The 18,816-nt window shown below is 49.4% G+C and overlaps 1 protein-coding gene and 1 pseudogene across 1 annotated transcript; one reads left to right on the top strand and one right to left on the bottom strand.

Moving 5' to 3' along the window:
* Positions 1-11,367: 11,367 nt before the first annotated feature.
* LOC136528179 (endoglucanase 18-like) lies at positions 11,368-13,831 on the top strand (annotated as a pseudogene).
* A 524-nt stretch (positions 13,832-14,355) lies between these two features.
* LOC136528180 (uncharacterized) lies at positions 14,356-15,312 on the bottom strand. The gene has a single exon (XM_066521107.1). The coding sequence runs from the start codon at positions 15,227-15,229 to the stop codon at positions 14,681-14,683; it is 549 nt and encodes a 182-aa protein (XP_066377204.1). The 5' UTR covers positions 15,230-15,312; the 3' UTR covers positions 14,356-14,680.
* Between the last annotated feature and the right edge of the window lie 3,504 nt (positions 15,313-18,816).

The raw sequence follows: 18,816 nt of genomic DNA, 5'->3' as shown, positions 1-18,816 counted from the left end.
CTGAGACTCGAGTAGGACATCAGAAGCAGCGAGCAGTAGGTGTCGCACGCCCCGACTAGCCAATGTAATAGGCTTAGAGCTGTAGAAGGAGGACATAGTTGTGTTATTGTAAACTTGGGCCTCTTTAGGCAAGCTTATAATAACGTAACTGTATATCATTATAAGCTTGTTTGCTTTGTATAAAACGTATTTAAGCTTGAAACTTATATTGGTGTAACTAAGTGAGAACATGTTAACATTCTGTTTAGTTGTACCATTTTGCTCGACACATCATCCCGAAAAGTTTGTGCGGCCCTAGTTTGCCATGTGGTCGGAGTGTGAGGTGCGTGACCTGTGCACACGTAGCCGCGGACAAGTCAAACCAAGGGGGACCTACCGATCACCCATAATGTAGAGAGCGGATCCCATGCACGTGTTGAGAGGAATCGGAGACAGGTCCTGCTCCAAAAATCGTAGAAGGAGTGGTGGTCGACTTTTACTGGCTAAGTTAGAATAACCATAAAATTCAAAGTGACACATTAGAGTGGTTGGAGAAATCATAATAGCTTTATTGAAGTAAATCGAAAGTACAAGAGGGGTACATATCTCAATAGTTAAGCATAGAAACATCTAAGCTTGTCGATGTGCCACGAGTTTGGTACGTCCGTACCGTCCAGGTGAGCTAACCTATAAGACGTTGGTCATGTGACTTCCTTGATCATGAAGGGCCCCTCCTATGGGGTTGCGAGTTTATGGACACCAGCTTGGTTCGTCTTCCACTTCAGGACCAGGTCCCCGACCACAAAGAACCACTCTTTAACGTTCTTGTTGTAGTACCTACGCAAAACAGCAAGGTATTTGGCCGTACATACACAAGAATCGAGCCGCTTCTCTTCTGCGCTATTCACTTCTAGCTCCCATACTTCATTGGCCTTGCCTTCGTCGAAGTTCTCTACCCGTGCTGATCTGAAAGTTATATCTACAGGGAGGACTGCCTCAGCGCCGTAAACCATAAAGTATGGTGAGACGCCGGTGTTACGACTGGGCTGAGTTCTAAGGCCCCAGACCACGACTGGTAACTCTTTGAACCATCTTTCGGGAGCTTTGTCATTTTCTCTATACATCCTCTTGTTCAACGCATCCAAGATCATGCCATTTGCCCGCTTGACTTGTCCATTAGCTCTAGGGTGCGCCACTAAGACGTATTTTACTACTATGCTCCTTTCATTCCAGAAGTCCCAAAAAGCGTTCCCGGTGAACTGAGTACCTAGATCAGTGATGATGCTATTAGGTATGCTGAAACGATGGATGACCTAGTTAAGGAACATGATAGCCTTTTCTGAGGATGCCTGTATCAAAGGCATGTATTCTATCCACTTAGAAAATTTGTCGATCAGCACAAAGACGCATGTAAATTTCCTTGGAGCCGGTTTGAAGGGCCCGATCATATCCAGTCCCTAGCATGTGAAGGGCTAGGAAGCTGGTATTGTCTGGATCTCATGTGCTGGTATGTGGATTCTCTTGGCGAAGAACTAACAACCCTCATAGTGGCGGACTAGCTTCTCGGCGTCGGCTACTGCTGATGGCCAATAGAACCCTACTCGGAAAGCCTTACCGACCAGCGTTCTTGAGGCCGCGTGGTTGCCACAGGAGCCAGAGTGGATTTGATCTAGGAGATGTTTGCCATCCTCCTGGGTTATACACTTCATCAAGATTTCCTCTTTTGCGTTCTTGCGCCATAGCTTGCCATCGACGAGTAGGTACTGCTTACTGCGACGTATCAGGCGCTCGTTTTCTATCCGATCAGTGTAACCACTGCCATCTATTAGGTACTTGATGAAAGGTATTCTCCAGTCAGACTCATGAGTGGTCGGAGGCGGCTCAGTGGTGCTCGGCGTCGGAACCGTAGCCACCAATTATTGGTCTGGAGGCTTGTCTGCCATGGAATCTTCGTCTTCGATGGAAGGCGTGAGCAGGTCTTGGATGAATACGCCATGTGGGATTTTGGCTCGGGATGATCCTAACTTGGACAGCGCATCCGCTGCTTGATTCTTGTCCCGAACCACGTGTATGTACTCGATGCCATAGAACCTGCCTTCTAGCTTTCTAACAGACTTGCAATATGCATCCATCTTTTCGCTGGTCGTGTCCCAGTCCTTATTAAGTTGGTTGATGACTAGAGCCGAGTCTCCGTAGACATAGAGACATTTAACGCCAAGCTCAACCATAATGCGTAGACCATGTAGGCATGCTTCGTACTCGGTGGCATTATTAGACGCTAGGAAATAAATCCTGAGAACGTACCGGAGCTGCTCCTTGGATGGTGAAACGAAAAGGACTCCTGCTCCCGCACCATCAATGTTGAGAGAGCCATCAAAGTACATCGTCCAATACTCGTCGGATCCCAGAGAGGTAGGCGTGCTTAAGTCTGTTCACTCAATGATGAAGTCAACAAGTGCCTGAGACTTGATTATAGTACGGCTTGCAAATTCCAAGGAGAAGGGGCATAGCTCCATTGCCCATTTAACGATGCGCCCATTCGCATCCTTGTTGCTAATGATGTCTCGCAGCGGATACTCAGCCATGACCACCACATGATATCCGTCGAAGTAGTGTTTCAACTTTTAGGATGTTATCAGTATGGCGTAGATCAACTTCTGAATCTGTGGGTACCTGGTCTTGGACTCATTGAGTACCTCACTGATGAAATAGATTGGCTGTTGTACCTTATAGACATGGCCGGGCTCATCGCGCTCAACCACCACGGCCATGGAGACCACTCGATTAGTAGCCGCAATGTAAAGCAGGAGTGTTTCGTCTTCTCTTGGAGCAGTGAGGACCGGAGGTGATGTAAGGTATTGTTTCAGCTGTGTGAAAGCAGCGTCTGCTTCCTCCAACCACTCAAACTTTTTGGATGCTTTGAGTAGTTTAAAGAACGGTAATCCTTTTTCACCTAATCTTGATATGAAACGGCTGAGGGCGGCCATGCATCCGGTAAGCTTCTGAACATCCTTCACCTTTTTGGGCGGCTTCATGTCCAAGACGGCTTTGACTTTCTCTGGGTTAGGGCGTATGCCATCATGACTGATGACATTGCCGAGTAATATGCCAGAAGGAACACCAAAGATGTATTTCTTTGGGTTTAACTTCCACTAGAACGTGTTAAAGGCTGCAAAGGTGCATTCTAGGTTGTCAATAAGGGTATGTGCTTCCTTGGTTTTGACAACTATATCATCAACATAAGCCTCGACGAGGTCGTCTTTTATCTCGTCTTTGAGGCAAGCTTGTATAGCGCGTTGGTAGGTAGCCCTGGCGTTCTTGAGCCCAAACGACATGGTCGTATAGCAGTAGGCGCCGAAGGGCGTGATAAAAGATGTCTTGATCTGGTCGTCCTTTTTAAGAGCGATCTGGTGATAACCAGAGTAGCAATTGAGAAAGGAGAGCAGCTCGCAACCAGCGGTTGAATCTACGACCTCGTCTATGCGAGGTAAGCCGAAGGGGTCCTTAAGGCAATGTTTGTTGAGATTAGTGTAATCAACGCATATTCTCCATTCATTATTCTTTTTGCATACAAGAACCGAGTTGGCTAACCACTCCGGATGATACACTTCTTTGATAAATCCGGTTACCAAAAGCCATGTAACTTCTACCCTAATCGCCTCCTTTTTGTCGCGAGCGAACCATCATAGCTTCTGCTTGATAGGTTTGGCCTTGCCATTGACATTCAAGGAGTGCTCGATCAAGCTCCGAGGTACACCGGGCATGTCAGCAGGTTTCCATGCGAACACATCCATGTTGCTCCTCAAGAACCTAACGAGCATGTCTTCCTATTTGAGATCTAGGTTGGCCCCGATAAGGGCCGTTTTGCTAGGATCACCGTCGACCAGCTGGATCACCTTGTGCTCCTTGGACTTGATGTTCTTGCGTGGAGCCTCGAGCTCCGGGATCTCCAGGTGGTCGGTCGAGGTCTTCTTGGCATTGAGCATGGTCTCAGCCATGCGAATAGAGAGGTCATGAGCCTCTGCTATTTTGAAACTATCGTCTTCACAGGTATAGGCTACATACACGTTGCCTCGGAAGGTTAGAACTCCTTTCTCGGTAGGCATCTTGAGCACCAGATACCTATAATGAGGTATGGCCATGAACTTGGTAAGCGACGGTCGACCAAGAATAGCATGGTAGGTGCCATCGAAGTCAGCGACCACGAAGTTGATGTAGTCAGTGCGGAAGTGGTCTGAGGTCCCAAACTACATAGGTAGCATGATCTGTCTGAGAGGTGTAGAGCTCTATCCGGGGAGAACACCCCAAAACTGTGCCTCATACGGCTTGAGGTCCGCCTGAGCTATCTTTAGGGCGGGCAGACTGTTCTTGAATAGTATATCGATGGAGCTACCACCGTCGATCAGTACTCTGTCAAACTAAACCTTGTTGATACAAGGATTGAGGACTAGGGGAAAACGCCCTAGCTCAGGTATTGCGGCCCATTGGTCCTTTCTGCTGAAGGAGATTTCGTGGTGAGACCACGGAGGGAGCCGCGGATCGATGAGGAGGTTGTCGGTGTTGGCCACGTTCAAGCACACACGGGCGAGCAGCTTGCGTTCTCGTTTGGTCTCGATAGACACTTTGCCTCCGATGATGGTGTGTACGTGATCGTTTGGCTTGACGTACTTGTGACGAGGGTCCGCATCGTTGTTGTCGTTATCCTTGTTGCGCTGTTCCCCTGCGTTGTTAGGCTTATTGGACGTATCCGGAGCCTATTGACGCGTGTAGATAGACTTGAGAACACGGCAATTCTCCATGGTATGGTTTGACTTAGGATGGAGCTGGCAGGGCCCTTTCAATGCTTTGGCGTAGTCGTCTTCATAGTTACGACGTCCGCCACCCTTTTTAATGGTGTTGATCTCACTGTCGTCTTCCCGAGCATGCTTGCTCCTGTAATCGTCACGGCGGTTACGTCGCTGATTACGTTGGTTGTGGTGGTCACGGGAGTCGTTGCGTTGGTTGCGGTGGTCAAAATTGTTGTTCCGACCACGGTTGGCGTGGTAGGCGTCACGGTGTGGGGGGTGGTTAGAACGTGGAACCCTTGCTGCTTCTTCAATAATTATCTTTTTAGCATCGTCGGCGTCTGCATATTTCTTAGCGGTGGCCAGGAGCGCTGTAACCGATTCAGGTCTCTTGTAGAGGAGCTTATCCCTTAGGGCGTCGTGGAAGCAGAGGCCAGTGATGAAAGCCTCGATTGCCTCATTGTCGGAGATTGATGGGACCTTGATACGCATCTCCGAGAAACGCCGGACGTACTCGCGCAATGGCTCATCTTTCTGATCTCGAATCCATTGTAGATCATATTTGTTTCCCGGTTGCTCACAAGTTGCAATGAAGTTGTCGATGAAGGCTTGCTTGAGCTCCTGCCAAGAATCAAAGTAGTTCATCGGCAAGCTGACCAGCCATTGGTGACCTGCATGGCCAACAGCGACTGGGAAATAGTTAGACATGACGTGCTTGTCAGTCATGGCTGATCGGCACGCAGTTTCGTAGAGCATGACCCATAATTCAGGGTTTTCCTTGTCGTCGTACTTCTGAAGTTTCTCGAGCTTGAAATTCTTGGACCATATGACTTGGCGAAGGTGTGGAGTAAACTGTTTCAAACCCGACGGGCCGTGGGCAGTGTCATATTCCATACGGCGATAACTTTCGTGGGATGCTCGATCATCGGCTCTCTGGTTGATGCGAGCGCGTAGATCGCGTCCACCGAGGTAATGACGGAGATCGTTATTGCCATCGCGGCGATCTCGATTGCCATCTGGATTAGCCCTATGACCGTGGTTATCGCGGCGATTGTCGCGATTGTCTCAGCGGTTATCATCCTGGATGTCGCGGCGGTTGTCGTCCCGACAGCGGTTTTCATCCTGGCCACTATCATGGCCACCGTTTCTGCCTTGACGGTTGTCTGATGGGTCGTTGTTGCGCGAGCCACGTTGGTTGAGTGGCTGTGAGCGACTTGGGTGCTGGCGGCTGTGGCTTGACTCGACTAAGATGGATGGAGCCCGGGCTTGGTTTACAATCTCTGCGGTCTAGGCCATAGCAGCCGTCAGATAGGCTTGTATTTCATCACGAACTGCTTGGGTTTCTGGGGTGTTGGGTAGCCGTTGCATTGTCGCCATAGCGACGGCTATGTTGGCGCTTAGAGTCCTGATGACCTATTTGTCCCCCACCCTGTCGAAAGCATCGTTGAGGTCACGTGGCAGGACCCTTATGCATCATGCCTCCTGGTCTGCTTCAGCTTCAATTTGTCAGTGATTAAACCGGTCAATATTGCTAACAACATGGATCAAGTCCCCTCGTCTTGGCGGGAAAGACAGGAATTGTGAGAACCCCGGGGCATGGTTTGGGATATCTAGATCATATTTGACGCCTTCATCTTCGTGATGCTGAAGCTCGGTGTGGACAGATGTATTAGATACGATGCCAGACGAGGAGCTGGAGTCGCCCTCTTGGACTGTGTGGATGGATCCTTCTTGATAATCTTCAATCCGGATCATGTTGATGAAGTTGCGTGGCTTCGGCCGAGATCGGTATATAAAACATAGATCCAAGCGGCGTTGTAGGTTGTACGCATAGCTGGAGGCAACATTTCATAGGCCGTAGGGCTGGACCTGGTGGTTCTCCGTCGAGGCTTCATACTCGGAGAGCCGAAGACCCGTCGCGAAGGCTGGCCGGCGATGAGTGGAGCGCCCTTTAGGAGTAGATATGACCACAAGATCTGTACCAAGTCGTGTAGGACGACTGGTCCGAGCTGGTTGGATAGATCTATTGTGGGAAGCGGTTACCTGCTCATTAGGTTGACTTTGAATCGTACTTACCAGAGCTAGGGTTTCAGCGAGTTTGGTGCCAACCCGATCGATGGAGTCGAGTAGGTCAGTGTCGTCGATCTGCTTCCCTTTGTAGCGAGAAAGTGGATGACGAGTTGTCGGTGTGGCTGAAGATGATGCAGGCGTGGTCGGAGCCAGATATACCATGGTCAGAGCCGTATCCGTCGTGGTCGGAGCCGTATCCACCATGGTTGGAGCTATATCTGCCGTGGTCAGAGCCGTAGCCGATGCAGGTGAAGCAGTGGTCGGCGTAGACTGAATCCACGCCTCCTTTGGGGTCATGGCGATGAAGTCATCAGAGCCGGTGGTCCAGGTGATCTGGCCAATGGTGAACGTGAGGCCGTTCGGCGTAGCCATGGAGCCAGAGTTGATGACCATCTTGTTTGCTTGGAGAGCAGTACGCACACCTTCTACCTGGCGCACCACTGTCGACAAAATATGGTCGGCAGTCTACCTAGGGGTATGCCCAAGGTAGTAGATTGTCGGCAGATAGATGCGCAAGCCACAAACAAGACGGTGACGCAAGACAGACAAGAGGTTTTATCTAGGTTTGGCCGCCAAGAAGGCGTAATACCTATGTCCTGCGTCAGATTTGTATTATTATATGTCAATGAGAGATGTTTCTTAGAGGGGTCCCCTGCCCGCCTTATATAGTTCGGGGGGCAAGGTTACAGATCTAAAAACTAATCCTAGCTAGTTATAATTGCCATACGTGGCCGGATAAGGATTCCTATTCTAACCGACCAAGATCTTGCCTGGTCGCCAAATCTGCCTTGACTCCTTGCGCGGGACTCCGAACAGGTTGGCCGGGCCACGCGTCATCTTTTGGTAGACTAGACCCACCGACCCGGGCTAGCCCAAGCTTAGCCATAAGGGTATAGGGGTTAATACCCCCACAGTTCCGGCGTGACCGAACGCTGGCGCAGAGTTCAGTCAGTTCATTTGATCAAGGTGAAATCGTCTGGCGTGATCGGACGCTGAGAGGTGAGTGACCGGACGCTGGGTGCCAGCATCTGGTCGACTCCAATAAGGTTCCAATAGGGAAAATCATGACCAGACGCGTTCGGTCACAACTTAAACACTGGAAGTCGGGGAGAACTGGCCGGAGCGTCCGGTCACCCCGCAGAGGCACATAACGGTTTATTTTGAACACGGGTGTATAAATACTTCCTCATTAGTGAAGGGGGTACTTTTGCTCATTCCAACAGCTGAGAAACACCCTTGAGAGTGCCAAGAAGAACAAGGTCCTAGTGAGGTGATTGAGATTTGAGAATCCAAGAGTGAGACCTCATTAGTGAAAGCAAGAGTAGCAAAGTGTGTATCCACCCTTCTCATTAGGCTTGTCGTGGTCAAGTGAGAGTTCGTGCTTGTTACTCTTGGCGATCGCCATCACATAGACAGATTGGTGGTGATTGGGAGCTTGGTGATCATCCGGTGGAGCTTGTGGATGACCCAACTCAAGTTGTGAGCGGTTGTGGGTGATTCAACGCGACAGAGTGTCAAAGAATCAACCCGTAAAGAGCACTTGATCCTTGCACGGATCAAGGGGGAGCTACACCCTTGTGCGGGTGCTCCAACGAGGACTAGTGGGGAGTGGCGACTCTCCGATACCTCGATAAAACATTGCCGTGTTCCTCCTTCTCTTTTTACTTTGAGCAATTTAATTCTTCTCTTTTTACTTTGTACAGTAGAACATTAGAAACACTTTCTAGGCACAAGGGGTGAAGTTGGGCTAACCGTAGGGTTTAATTATTGCAAAGAAATTTAGAATTAGTCCAATTCACCCCCCCCTCTTGGGCATCTTGATCCTTTCAAGGGGAGCCAAGATCCGGCCATGTAAGCCAGCGTGGGAGATGTGGAGGAGAAAAGCCATTATGCCATATGGTTAGTTTTCTGGATCGAGCTTCTTCAATAAGTGGGTGTTATCAAAAGTTGGCGAAAAACTAGTTTCTCTTAAAATTTAAGCTTTTTCAAACTGAGTCTCTATAGTTTTTATATATACTGGTAACAGTTGACGTTCGAATATCCTGAACAAACCGTAAAGAGTTGCTAAATCACATGCGTCTAATTTTTACTTTCTTTTCAGGCAATGAACATCATCCACCTAATCTAAATCCTATGATCAGTAGTCATCCTCATTCTTAAGACCGAACACCCTTCTCTCTTGCTGTTAGTTCATCTTCGCTTTGAGGCACCTATAGGATAGGATATGTGCTATAGTAAAAAACAAAAGAAAAAAAAGTTGTACTCCAGTGTCACTGTGGGCCCTAGCTAATCTCAACCGCACATAGTTTGACGGTGAATCGTCTCGTTTAGGTGTCAAGATTCGTGCTCGTGCGTAACTGCAAGTCTACAACTGCAAGGTGGCCCCTGGTGTTGCCATGCACCCCAAAAAAAGGAACCATAAGCAAAGCAACTGATCTGTGATCGATCGAGGAGACGGTCATGCACGGACGGAGCGCAATGGGGGCCAAACTAGGCTCCGGCCCCCCTTGTCCAAAACAAAATTCCCAAATATTGTTCAGCCCACGAAGCCCAATAGCAAGATAGCCCAACAACGAGAGCAGAATAGTTGAGCAGAGTGCCTGACTCAGTGACTCGGGGACTCGTCCGAGACTCCGACCTCCACCGCTCCGCCAGTCCGCCACGGTGTCGCACCGCGCCACCGCCGGCCCTAGCCGAGCAGGCACCAGCACACCAGCAGGGGCAGTCGCTCTGCCTCTCGACTCGTCCTCCCTCCATCCGGCGGTCCTGCAGGGTGTAGGCTGCAGCGCAGCAGCAGTGGTCGCTGGCTCGACGCCTCGTCGGCTCGTCATCGCCAGGTTAAGTTTTCTTCTTCGATCTCCAACTCCAATCTTTTGCTCTATTTCTTTTTCAGGTGGTTTTGCTAGATGCTTGGTTGAAATAAAGAATAACTAGATGCAATTTTTTTATTAGGTAGCAACAATGGTTCATGTGAAAATTGCGTCTCTCCATTCTTTTTACAAAAGAAAATGAGATGAATCAGATGTTGGGGAAGAGGAAGATCAAGCTCCTCCAATGCTTCAGCTAGGTGATTTGGAACCCTAAAGGCAAGAAGGAAATGAGGAAGCAGCAGCAGCTCAGTTAGATGAATTGGATCATCTGAGGCAAGGAGAATAAGAAGCTGCAGTTGCAAATGAGTTAGATGATTCAGAGCAACAAAGACAAGAAGTCTAGGAAGAAGCAATTGGAATAGCAGAAGAAGAAGATACGGAAGGAGCTGAAGCTGAGGAAGAAGAAAATCAAAGAAATGAACACATCATGTTTCGAGGCATTGAATTCTTGGAGAGAAATCCTGCATTGCGTCCACAAATTTGGCAATATCCAAATGACCAGAGAGATCAAGTGCGGCGAGCATACTTGCAGTTAGGTCCCATGCAACCATTATTGAAGAAATGCTAGAAATAACTGAACAACTTGGCCAAGCTTTACAAAAGAAATCACAAGATATAGTAAATGATATTCGCCTTGTGCAAACCACAAAAGTACTTCTTGAGAAAATGAGATCTCATGATGGATGGGAAACTTTTTTTTATCAAGTTGTTGAGTTTTGCAAGAATCATGACATTCTTATTCCAAATATGGAAGAAACATACATTTTTGCGTGGTGGACGTGCTCGTCGTCAACCTGAACATTTTACTAAGGAGCGCTACTATCGAGTGGAGGTATTTCGTGCAACCATTGATACCCAGTTGGCTGAATTAAACTTGAAGTTCAATGAGAAGGTGATGGATCTTTTGTCCATTAGTGTTACACTTGTACCAAGAAATGGATTTGCAGATTTCCAAACAAAAGAGATATGCAGAATGGTTGAGAAGTACTACCCGTTGGATTTCAATCAGCAAGAAATGATTGGGTTAGAGCGTCAGCTAAACCATTTTATTATTGATACTTCTACCAATGAAGACATGAAAAATATTTCTATCTTGGTGAACCTATATCGAGGCTTTGTTAAGACAGGACGTCATAGAATCTTTAACTTGGTTGATAGATTGATTTGTTTGCTTGTTACTCTCCTAGTTTCAACAGCTACTGCAGAACATATTTTCTTTGTCTTGAAGATCGTCAAGACAAGGCTGCGCAACAAGATAGAAGATCAATATCTTGCCAACAGTTTGTTTGTTCAGGTCAAAGGTGAAATTATAGAACACTACACCTATGATGATATAATCTTAGATTTCAAGGATCCGAAGAACAGAAGAGCAGACTTTTAGGATTTGATAGTCTTATGACGTTGGACACATATTTTGACATGGCTTGTTTAATAGTTTGTGGTCACTTGTATTTTGTGAAATGTGACCTAGCTATAAATATATTTAACTAGCTAGTTTTAGTCCATAACTTGGTTAATAGTAGTCTGACAGTCTCTGTAGTCACTTTATATGTAATTAGTTAAATTTATCATAGTATATATGGTTTTATTTCTGATCTCAACATATTTCACTTGTGTTTTTGTCCCCCCCCCCCCCCCCCCCCCCCCCGGCGGCGGCACGGGCACGTCCTGCCTGCCCGCGCGCAAAGTTGGTTACCCGGCCCATTACCTGGCCACGCGCGCGCACGTACGTGGCGGCTACCCATTCGTTACCGGCGCGCGTGGATGGTCGGTTGATGCAGCCGAGGGGATCGTGCCCGGCCGCGGATGGCCGTTGTTGTCCTCCTTCCTGTCGTCGTCGTCTCTCTCGCGGTCGCGCCGCGCCTCTGAATAATCGGCGATCTGGTGGTGGCGGGGAAGAGCTCCGCGGCGGGCGACCAATAATGGCGCGGCGGTGCTGCGGCTGCAGCGTGCGGTGCTGCTGCTGGCTCCTGGTGCTGACGCTGCTCGCGCTCACGGTCACGGCCGCCGTGGTGTTCGCTCGCTACAAGGACGGCGGCAACGTCTTCCCCATCCCTGGCGTGCCGGACCCCAAGTACGCCGAGGCCCTCGCCGTGGCGCTCCGCTTCTTCCAGGTCCAGAAATGTACGTGCCAATCAATGCCGATGCCATCCTCCGTCGACCTCATCGAATCTCTGCATCATCTAATGTCTTGATCGATCGATGAACCAGCCGGGAAGCTGGTGAACAACACGATCTCGTGGCGAGGGGACTCGGCGCTGCGCGACGGCGAGGAGGCCAAGCTGGACCTGTCCAAGGGCATGTACGACGCGGGCGACCACATGAAGTTCGGGTTCACGCTGGCGTTCACGGGCACCATGCTGTCGTGGTCCGTCCTCGAGTACGGCGACGCCATGCGCGCCACCCAGCAGCGCGACGCCGCCATGGACGCGCTGGGATGGATCATGGAGTTCCTCGTCAACGCGCACCCCTCCGACGACGTGCTCTACATCCAGGTGATCGACATGGTCTCGCATGCATGCGTCCCTACGATCTCGCATCTCATCCTCCTCCTTCCTACAGTCCTGGTCACGTCCAGGTGAATCGGATCGATGCTGACACGAACCTGACCTGCTGGCTGGCCGGCCGGCAATGTCGTCATTAATTGATCAGGTGGGCGACCCGAAAGCGGACCACAAGTGCTGGGAGCGGCCGGAGACGATGTCGGAGAAGAGGCCACTGACGAAGATCACGGCGAAATCCCCCGCCAGCGACGTGGCCGCGGAGACGGCGGCTGCCATGGCCGCGGCGTCGCTGGTGTACAAGCCCGCCAACGCGACGTACGCGTCGTCGCTCCTGGACCACGCCGAGCGGCTGTTCGCGTTCGCCGACAAACACCGGGGCTCCTACACGCGCACGTTCCCGAGCTCAGCGCCTACTACAGCTCCACGACGTACCAGGACGAGCTCCTGTGGGCGGCCAGCTGGCTGTACCACGCCACTGGCAACCACAGCTACCTGAGCTACGCCACCGGCAAGAACGCCGACGAGTTCGCCGACCTCGGCAACCCCAGGTACTTCAGCTGGGACGACAAACGCGCCGGCACCGAGGTAGGCAAATCTTGTTTACTTGTAATTGTAACTTCTTTCTTTAGATGATGAAAAGAACGTTCATTCTGATTTGAAATCTTTGCAACATTTTGCCTTGAATGCACGAACTGCAGGTTCTCTTGTCAAGGGTGAGGTTCTTCGCTGCAGATGGATCTGATGCCGGACAAGACGAGGTGCTTGGGTCGTACAAGGACACTGCCGAAGCCGTCATGTGCATTCTCCTACCGGAGTCGGACACGGCCGCTTTCAGAACAGAAGGTAACCGAAATGTGCAGAGCACACGGTGATTTTGGTTGGTAAATTTTGTAGATTTGACAGCTGAAGCAACCGTGCAACCTTGTAGGGGGGTTGCTGTACGTGGCGGAGTGGAACTCCCTGCAGCACCCGGTGGCGTCGGCGTTCCTCGCCAACGTCTACAGCAACTACATGGCGACGTCGGGGAAGTCGGGGCTGACCTGCAGCGGCAAGAGCTTCACGGCGCTGGACCTGCGCAAGTTCGCCAAGTCGCAGGCGGACTACGTCCTCGGCGACAACCCCATGAAGCTGAGCTACCTCGTCGGCTTCGGCGACAGCTACCCGCAGCGGGTGCACCACCGCGGCGCGTCCATCCCGGCCGACGTCGACACCGGCTGCGACGACCAGGAGTGGCTCAAGTCGCCCGAGCCCAACCCGAACGTCACCACCGGCGCGCTGGTCGGCGGGCCGTTCAAGAACGACTCGTTCGTCGACGACAGGGAGAACGTGCAGCAGAACGAGCCGACTACGTACAACAGCGCGCTCGTCGTCGGCCTGCTCTCCGGCCTCCTCTCCACCGCCCCCGTGGCCAAGTCCCTCTCGTGATCCGGCCTGTTTGCTTCTTTCTAGCTAACCGACTGTGAATGTAAATGTGAATGTGATCCGGCTTCAACAGATGTAGTACGTCTTTGATTTGTTCTTCTGACAAAAGCAGCCAGCAGTCACTGCTAATTAATTACTATGGAAGTGCTGATGTCAAACTGTTCAGTGAGTGTTAAGTGCTAGGATGTCGTGTTAGCATGGAAATTTGCATAAGAAAGGGTAGAAATCACAGGAAATTACTTCTAGTTGAACATTTGCTTATGTAGACAAACCTCTGTGCTGTGATCTGACTACAACTGATGGAGTTTATTCTTCTGACTAAGAAGTTAGCAGACACTACTAACTGTAGATGATATATATGGAACTGCTGATGTCATGCTGATCAATGAGCGTTAGGTTGTTGTGGTAGCATGGAAGAATTCAGAGATTTGCATAAGACAGATTTAAATAGAAATCACTAAGAATTACATCTAGTTGTCCATTTGCTGCCCATAATGGGCTTTTGAACTCAAATTCTGTTCTGAAAATTTCTGTCTTCATTACAAGAACGGCAGCAGCAAGACCTCTTGATCTCAGTTTCTAAAACTCAATTGAAGAGCATACCGAAATGGATTTCTTGCCTATACAAAACCAAAGTAATGGAAGAATTCAGAGATTTGCAAAAGAGATATATAAATAGAAATCACTAGGAATTGCATCTAGTTGTCCGTTTGCTGCCCATGATGGGCTTTTCAACTCAAATTCTGTTCTGAAAATTTCTGTCTTGATTACAAGAGCGGCAGCAGCAATGCAGCATGGCCTCTTGATCTCAGTTTCTCAAACTCAATTGAAGAGCATACCGAAATGAATTACTTTCCTATATAGAACCAAAGTAAATCAGGAATTCATCAGTGCCATGCCTTGAAGCTCCAAGAACTGCGCATCTGCAATTCACACTGCCAGCAAAAGATCGAAACTTTTGCACCAAAATTCGCGCCCTCTTCTTCCTCAATAGTTCCATATCTTACCAATCCGCTACGCTAGCTCTACCTAGTGCACTCTCGCGTCGTCCTCACGGCGAGCCGCCGAACACGGCGGTGGGCGGCAGCGGCGGGGCGTCGAGCTGGTAGAGGCCGAGCGAGGGGCCGACGAAGCGGAACAGGATCCAGGCGCCGACCATGATGAAGATGGAGGCGTAGGCGAACTTGTTGAGCCAGAAGAGCAGGCCCTTCTCCCCGACGTAGAGCTCCGTGGCCTTCTCGCCCACGCTCATCTCCTCCCACTCCTTCCGCCTCTCCTTCTTCTTTGGCGCAGGAGACGACGACGACGACGCGGCGGGCTTCCTCTTCGGCGTCACCACCACCTCCGGCGGTGGGGAGTCCAGCTGAACTCGGCGGGCCTGGTTCCTCGCCTTGAGGCGGTCCTTGACGCCGGTGGGCTTGGCAGCGGCCGGCGGAGAGGTCCCGGTGGCCGTATCCGCAGCGGGGGTGGGTTCGCCGGAGCTGCCACCGGATGCGGAGTTGCGGATGGAGACGAGGCGGCGGCGAGGGTGGAGGAGATGGGGCTTGGAGGGGCGGTGGAGGAGGAGCGGGAGAGGGGAGGGGAGGAGGAGGTGCTTCATGGCGGAGATCGTCGTGGTCACTGGTCTGTGCAAGTCTGGAGTTGGTGCCGTTTTTTTGTCGATGAGGTTTGGGTGGCAGGTGGCTGCGATGGCAGCCGCCAGTGGATGGAGCATAGACGATGATTTTAAAGGCAATAAAATATCTTCGTGCTTTTGTGTTTAGATTTAAAACCAGTGCATACCATGCAAATTTCTCACGCAGAGGTGGCGAGAATTTAGAGATTTAAAAAAAAATTGGATAGGAGATTATTGAAACAATGGTGAGTAGCTAGTGAACTCTCTTGAGGGTTAATGACAACCTTCGGAATTTCTCTTGATAAACACATGTTGTACATGCTTTAATTTGTTTTTGTGACCAATCTCGTTCTATGTGACATGTGATCAGCAATAAGCAGCCTATTCGGTTGGCTGGTTCGTATCGTTGCTGATTCGTGAAGAAGTACTGTTGGCTGGTTTGTGTGAGAGAAAAATACTCTTCTGGCTGAAAATTTACGATCGTTTACGACAAGCCACAGCCAAACGAACAGGTTGAAGAAACCAAAAAAAAAAAAAGCGCAGCCACAGTCAGTCATCCGAACAGGCCAACTGGGATGAGCAAATGAGAGAGAAGGTGCAGTAACCCAATGTTTAGTAACCCAATGTTCAGCCTGTTTGTTCGATCGTATTTGGCTTATAAGCTCTGACTTATCAGTCAACGAACAATATTTTTCTCTCACACCAAACCAACCAACAGTACTTTCAGCCATGGCTTATAAGCCAAACCAGCCCAAACGAACAGGGCGGTTATAGACGCGCACTCACCCTATGGCCAACCATATGAAGCGTATTTGGCCAAACATAGAAAGCAAGCGGGAACGAAGGTGTTGATGAGCTAAAGAGTGACCGTTTGATGCGAGTGGCTTAGGTGTTCATGATATGAAAGAACGTCAAATTGGCCCTGCTTGTTTGGAGGAATTTAGAGGAATCTGGATGAATCTGGAGGAATTTGTGAGAGCATGAATAGTGTTTTTCAACCAGCCGAACGGCGCCATTATACAGAGCGTGATACATTCATGACATGAAAGAACGTCAAATTGGAGTTAGAAGACTAGAGGCTAAACCAGCTTGGTTTGTATTGGTGGCTAATGATGTGGAATTTAATGGATTTTTATGGGCAGTGACAGTGTGACACTAGAGTAGGCGACCAAATGAATCTCTCTTTGAAAATGGATTTTAATCAAAGAGGCCCAAATCAATTATCTAAACACTAAAAATAATTTATCCTATGTTTTTCTTTAACTTTGAGACAGGCCATAGACGTTTAGTGAAATCTATAAGGGTCCATTTGGTTGTAGATATTAGAGGGGCTAGAATTGAATTGGGTTCAATACCAAAGCAACCATGGTATTGAAATGGCCACAATTCGAATATTATTGTTTGGGTGACAATTGAATTGGGTTTTGAAATCCTAGCAAGTAGCTCAAATCCGTTTCCTGTTTGGATGCAAAAGCATGGAATTGAAACACTGGGTAGCTTGATATTGGCCATGGTGGACGGAGGTTGGCACCGACCACCACGGCGGGCCATGGCAGGGCGAGCTCGACCACGGCCATGGTGGGCGGATCTCGGGCTCGGCAGCCGCGGCCATGGGGGAGCTCGATCCTAGCCAGGCGGCCAGATCTCGGTAGCCGCAGCCATGGGGGAGATCGACCCCGGCCATGGCGGGCGGATCTCGACGGGCCATGGCAGGGAGAAGAAGAGGCACGCCGACCATGGAGAAGAAGGGCTCCGCCGGCCATGGACTAGAAGATGCAGCACCGGCCATGGACTAGAAGAGGCAGCGCCAGCTATGGAGAAGAAGGGTCGTGCCGACATCGGGGAAGAAGCGACGTAGCGGGGAGCGCCCTGCACATTAGGGTCGCTGGCGTTGGGGGCACCGGGGAAGTAGCAGCGCAGCGGGGCTCCCTCCGCATCGGGCCCCCGTGCATCGGCGAGCGCCGGGGAAGGAGTCGGGGGCCTCCGTGGTCCATGCGTCGGGGCACAGTGGAGGAGTCTAGGGCTTCCGTGCGTCGGGGTGTTTCTGAATGCCGCACAATACGAAGGCCTTGGGCTTGGTATTGGAGATGAAGAGGCACAGGTATAGCCAATATCGATTGGTATTGGGTTGGAATTCTAATTCTGAATTCTTAGCCATCGAAAAAGTGGAATTGGTAGGTTCACAATACCAATCCAAATTAAAAGTGAATCAAGCCCTTTAGTGGGTTTTGGATGATTGAATAACAACGTGATTAAAGGTTTAACCTCTTTGCTAAGTGTTGGACAGGAAATGGGTTATCTCACAGGTAATTGTTGAAAGCCAAAATAATGTGTTGTTGTATATGTAATCTAGTTTAAGCACAAGACAACAATGCAAATGTAATTATGCAAGGCTTATTTATTGTGGGATTTCGGTAATTCTTATGAAAGCAAGCTCATTGACAAATGATTAATGAGACATGAGGGATTGCATATGGAATGGTCTCACATTCTAAACCTTGCTACATTCAAAGATATCTATACAAATGATCTTAATGAATGATTCAACACCAAGTGTGACTTGATGGCTTGATATGGTGAAGATAGCAAGGAAAGGCTTCGAGGTACCAAGCAAGGTTGAAGGGTAAGCGACGGCTTGACGACCGAGGAACCTAGCTAGGGTGAAGAAGAAAGTACTTGCATTTAGTTGAGGTATCAAATCAAACCATGACGATCACATTGAAGTGGAGAATAAAAAATCTTGGATGAATTGTTGGAAGAGACTTGACGCATTTGAAGTTAACTCACATTTGTTGAATGGAATCAAGTCACATGTTCAAGATGGCTATGCTCAAGGAGAAAATCAAAATTGACATGTTGACACCCTCACTTGATGATGATTGAAAGTTATGGCATGTGGTTCAAAGGAAATCAACTCGAGCGATTCAACTTCAGTTTTCATTTGATCTTGAGTTAATAGGTATGCTGTACTATTAAGAGGGATGCATCATGTTGAAAGATACTTATTCATAAGTGCTCAAGCCAACCTATGTGAAGTTCGTGTGTTTGCGAGCCAAAAGAGCTAACCTATTTTTTGCTGAGTCTGGCAATAACTGGACATGTCCGGTATTTGTCCAGCCAAAGCAACCTTTCTCGGTGTTCTCAGTTTGGTTCGTCGGGAGTTCCGGCAAACATCGAGAGTTCCGACGCCTCACACGCGCCACTGACTTAGTGACCGTTGGCGGTGTGCAGGCAATATCGGACGTGTCCGGTATTTCAACGGCTAGAAAACGGCTAGTTTTTGAGTGGGTCTATAAATACCCCAAGCCTACACCTTTGGAGGCTGTTGATTCTGCTGACTTTCAGACATGTTTTTGAGCTTTGAGAACACTCTCCAACCCTCTCTTAGTGAGTGATTGATTCAAACTTGCAAAATCCATCTTGTGGGTTGAGTGAGATTCAAAATTTGAGAGCAAGCCACCCTTGAGCGCTTATGTATATTTGTCGATCTCGTGATTTGCATTTGTTACTCTTGGACTCTTCGGTCCTAGGCGGCTAGGCGTCGCTGGAGAGCACCCAAGAGCTTGTTGTGT

Source organism: Miscanthus floridulus, chromosome 19, assembly GCF_019320115.1.
Source record: "Miscanthus floridulus cultivar M001 chromosome 19, ASM1932011v1, whole genome shotgun sequence".
In the NCBI taxonomy this organism is placed as follows: Eukaryota; Viridiplantae; Streptophyta; class Magnoliopsida; order Poales; family Poaceae; genus Miscanthus; species Miscanthus floridulus.
The sequence above is the reverse complement of the archived record's forward strand: the minus strand, read 5'-3'. Positions and strand labels throughout refer to the sequence as shown.

Bases quoted from the DNA above. Each gene is read 5' to 3' on its own strand.
- LOC136528180 (XM_066521107.1), bottom strand. From the start codon at position 15,229: ATGAAGCACCTCCTCCTCCCCTCCCCTCTCCCGCTCCTCCTCCACCGC.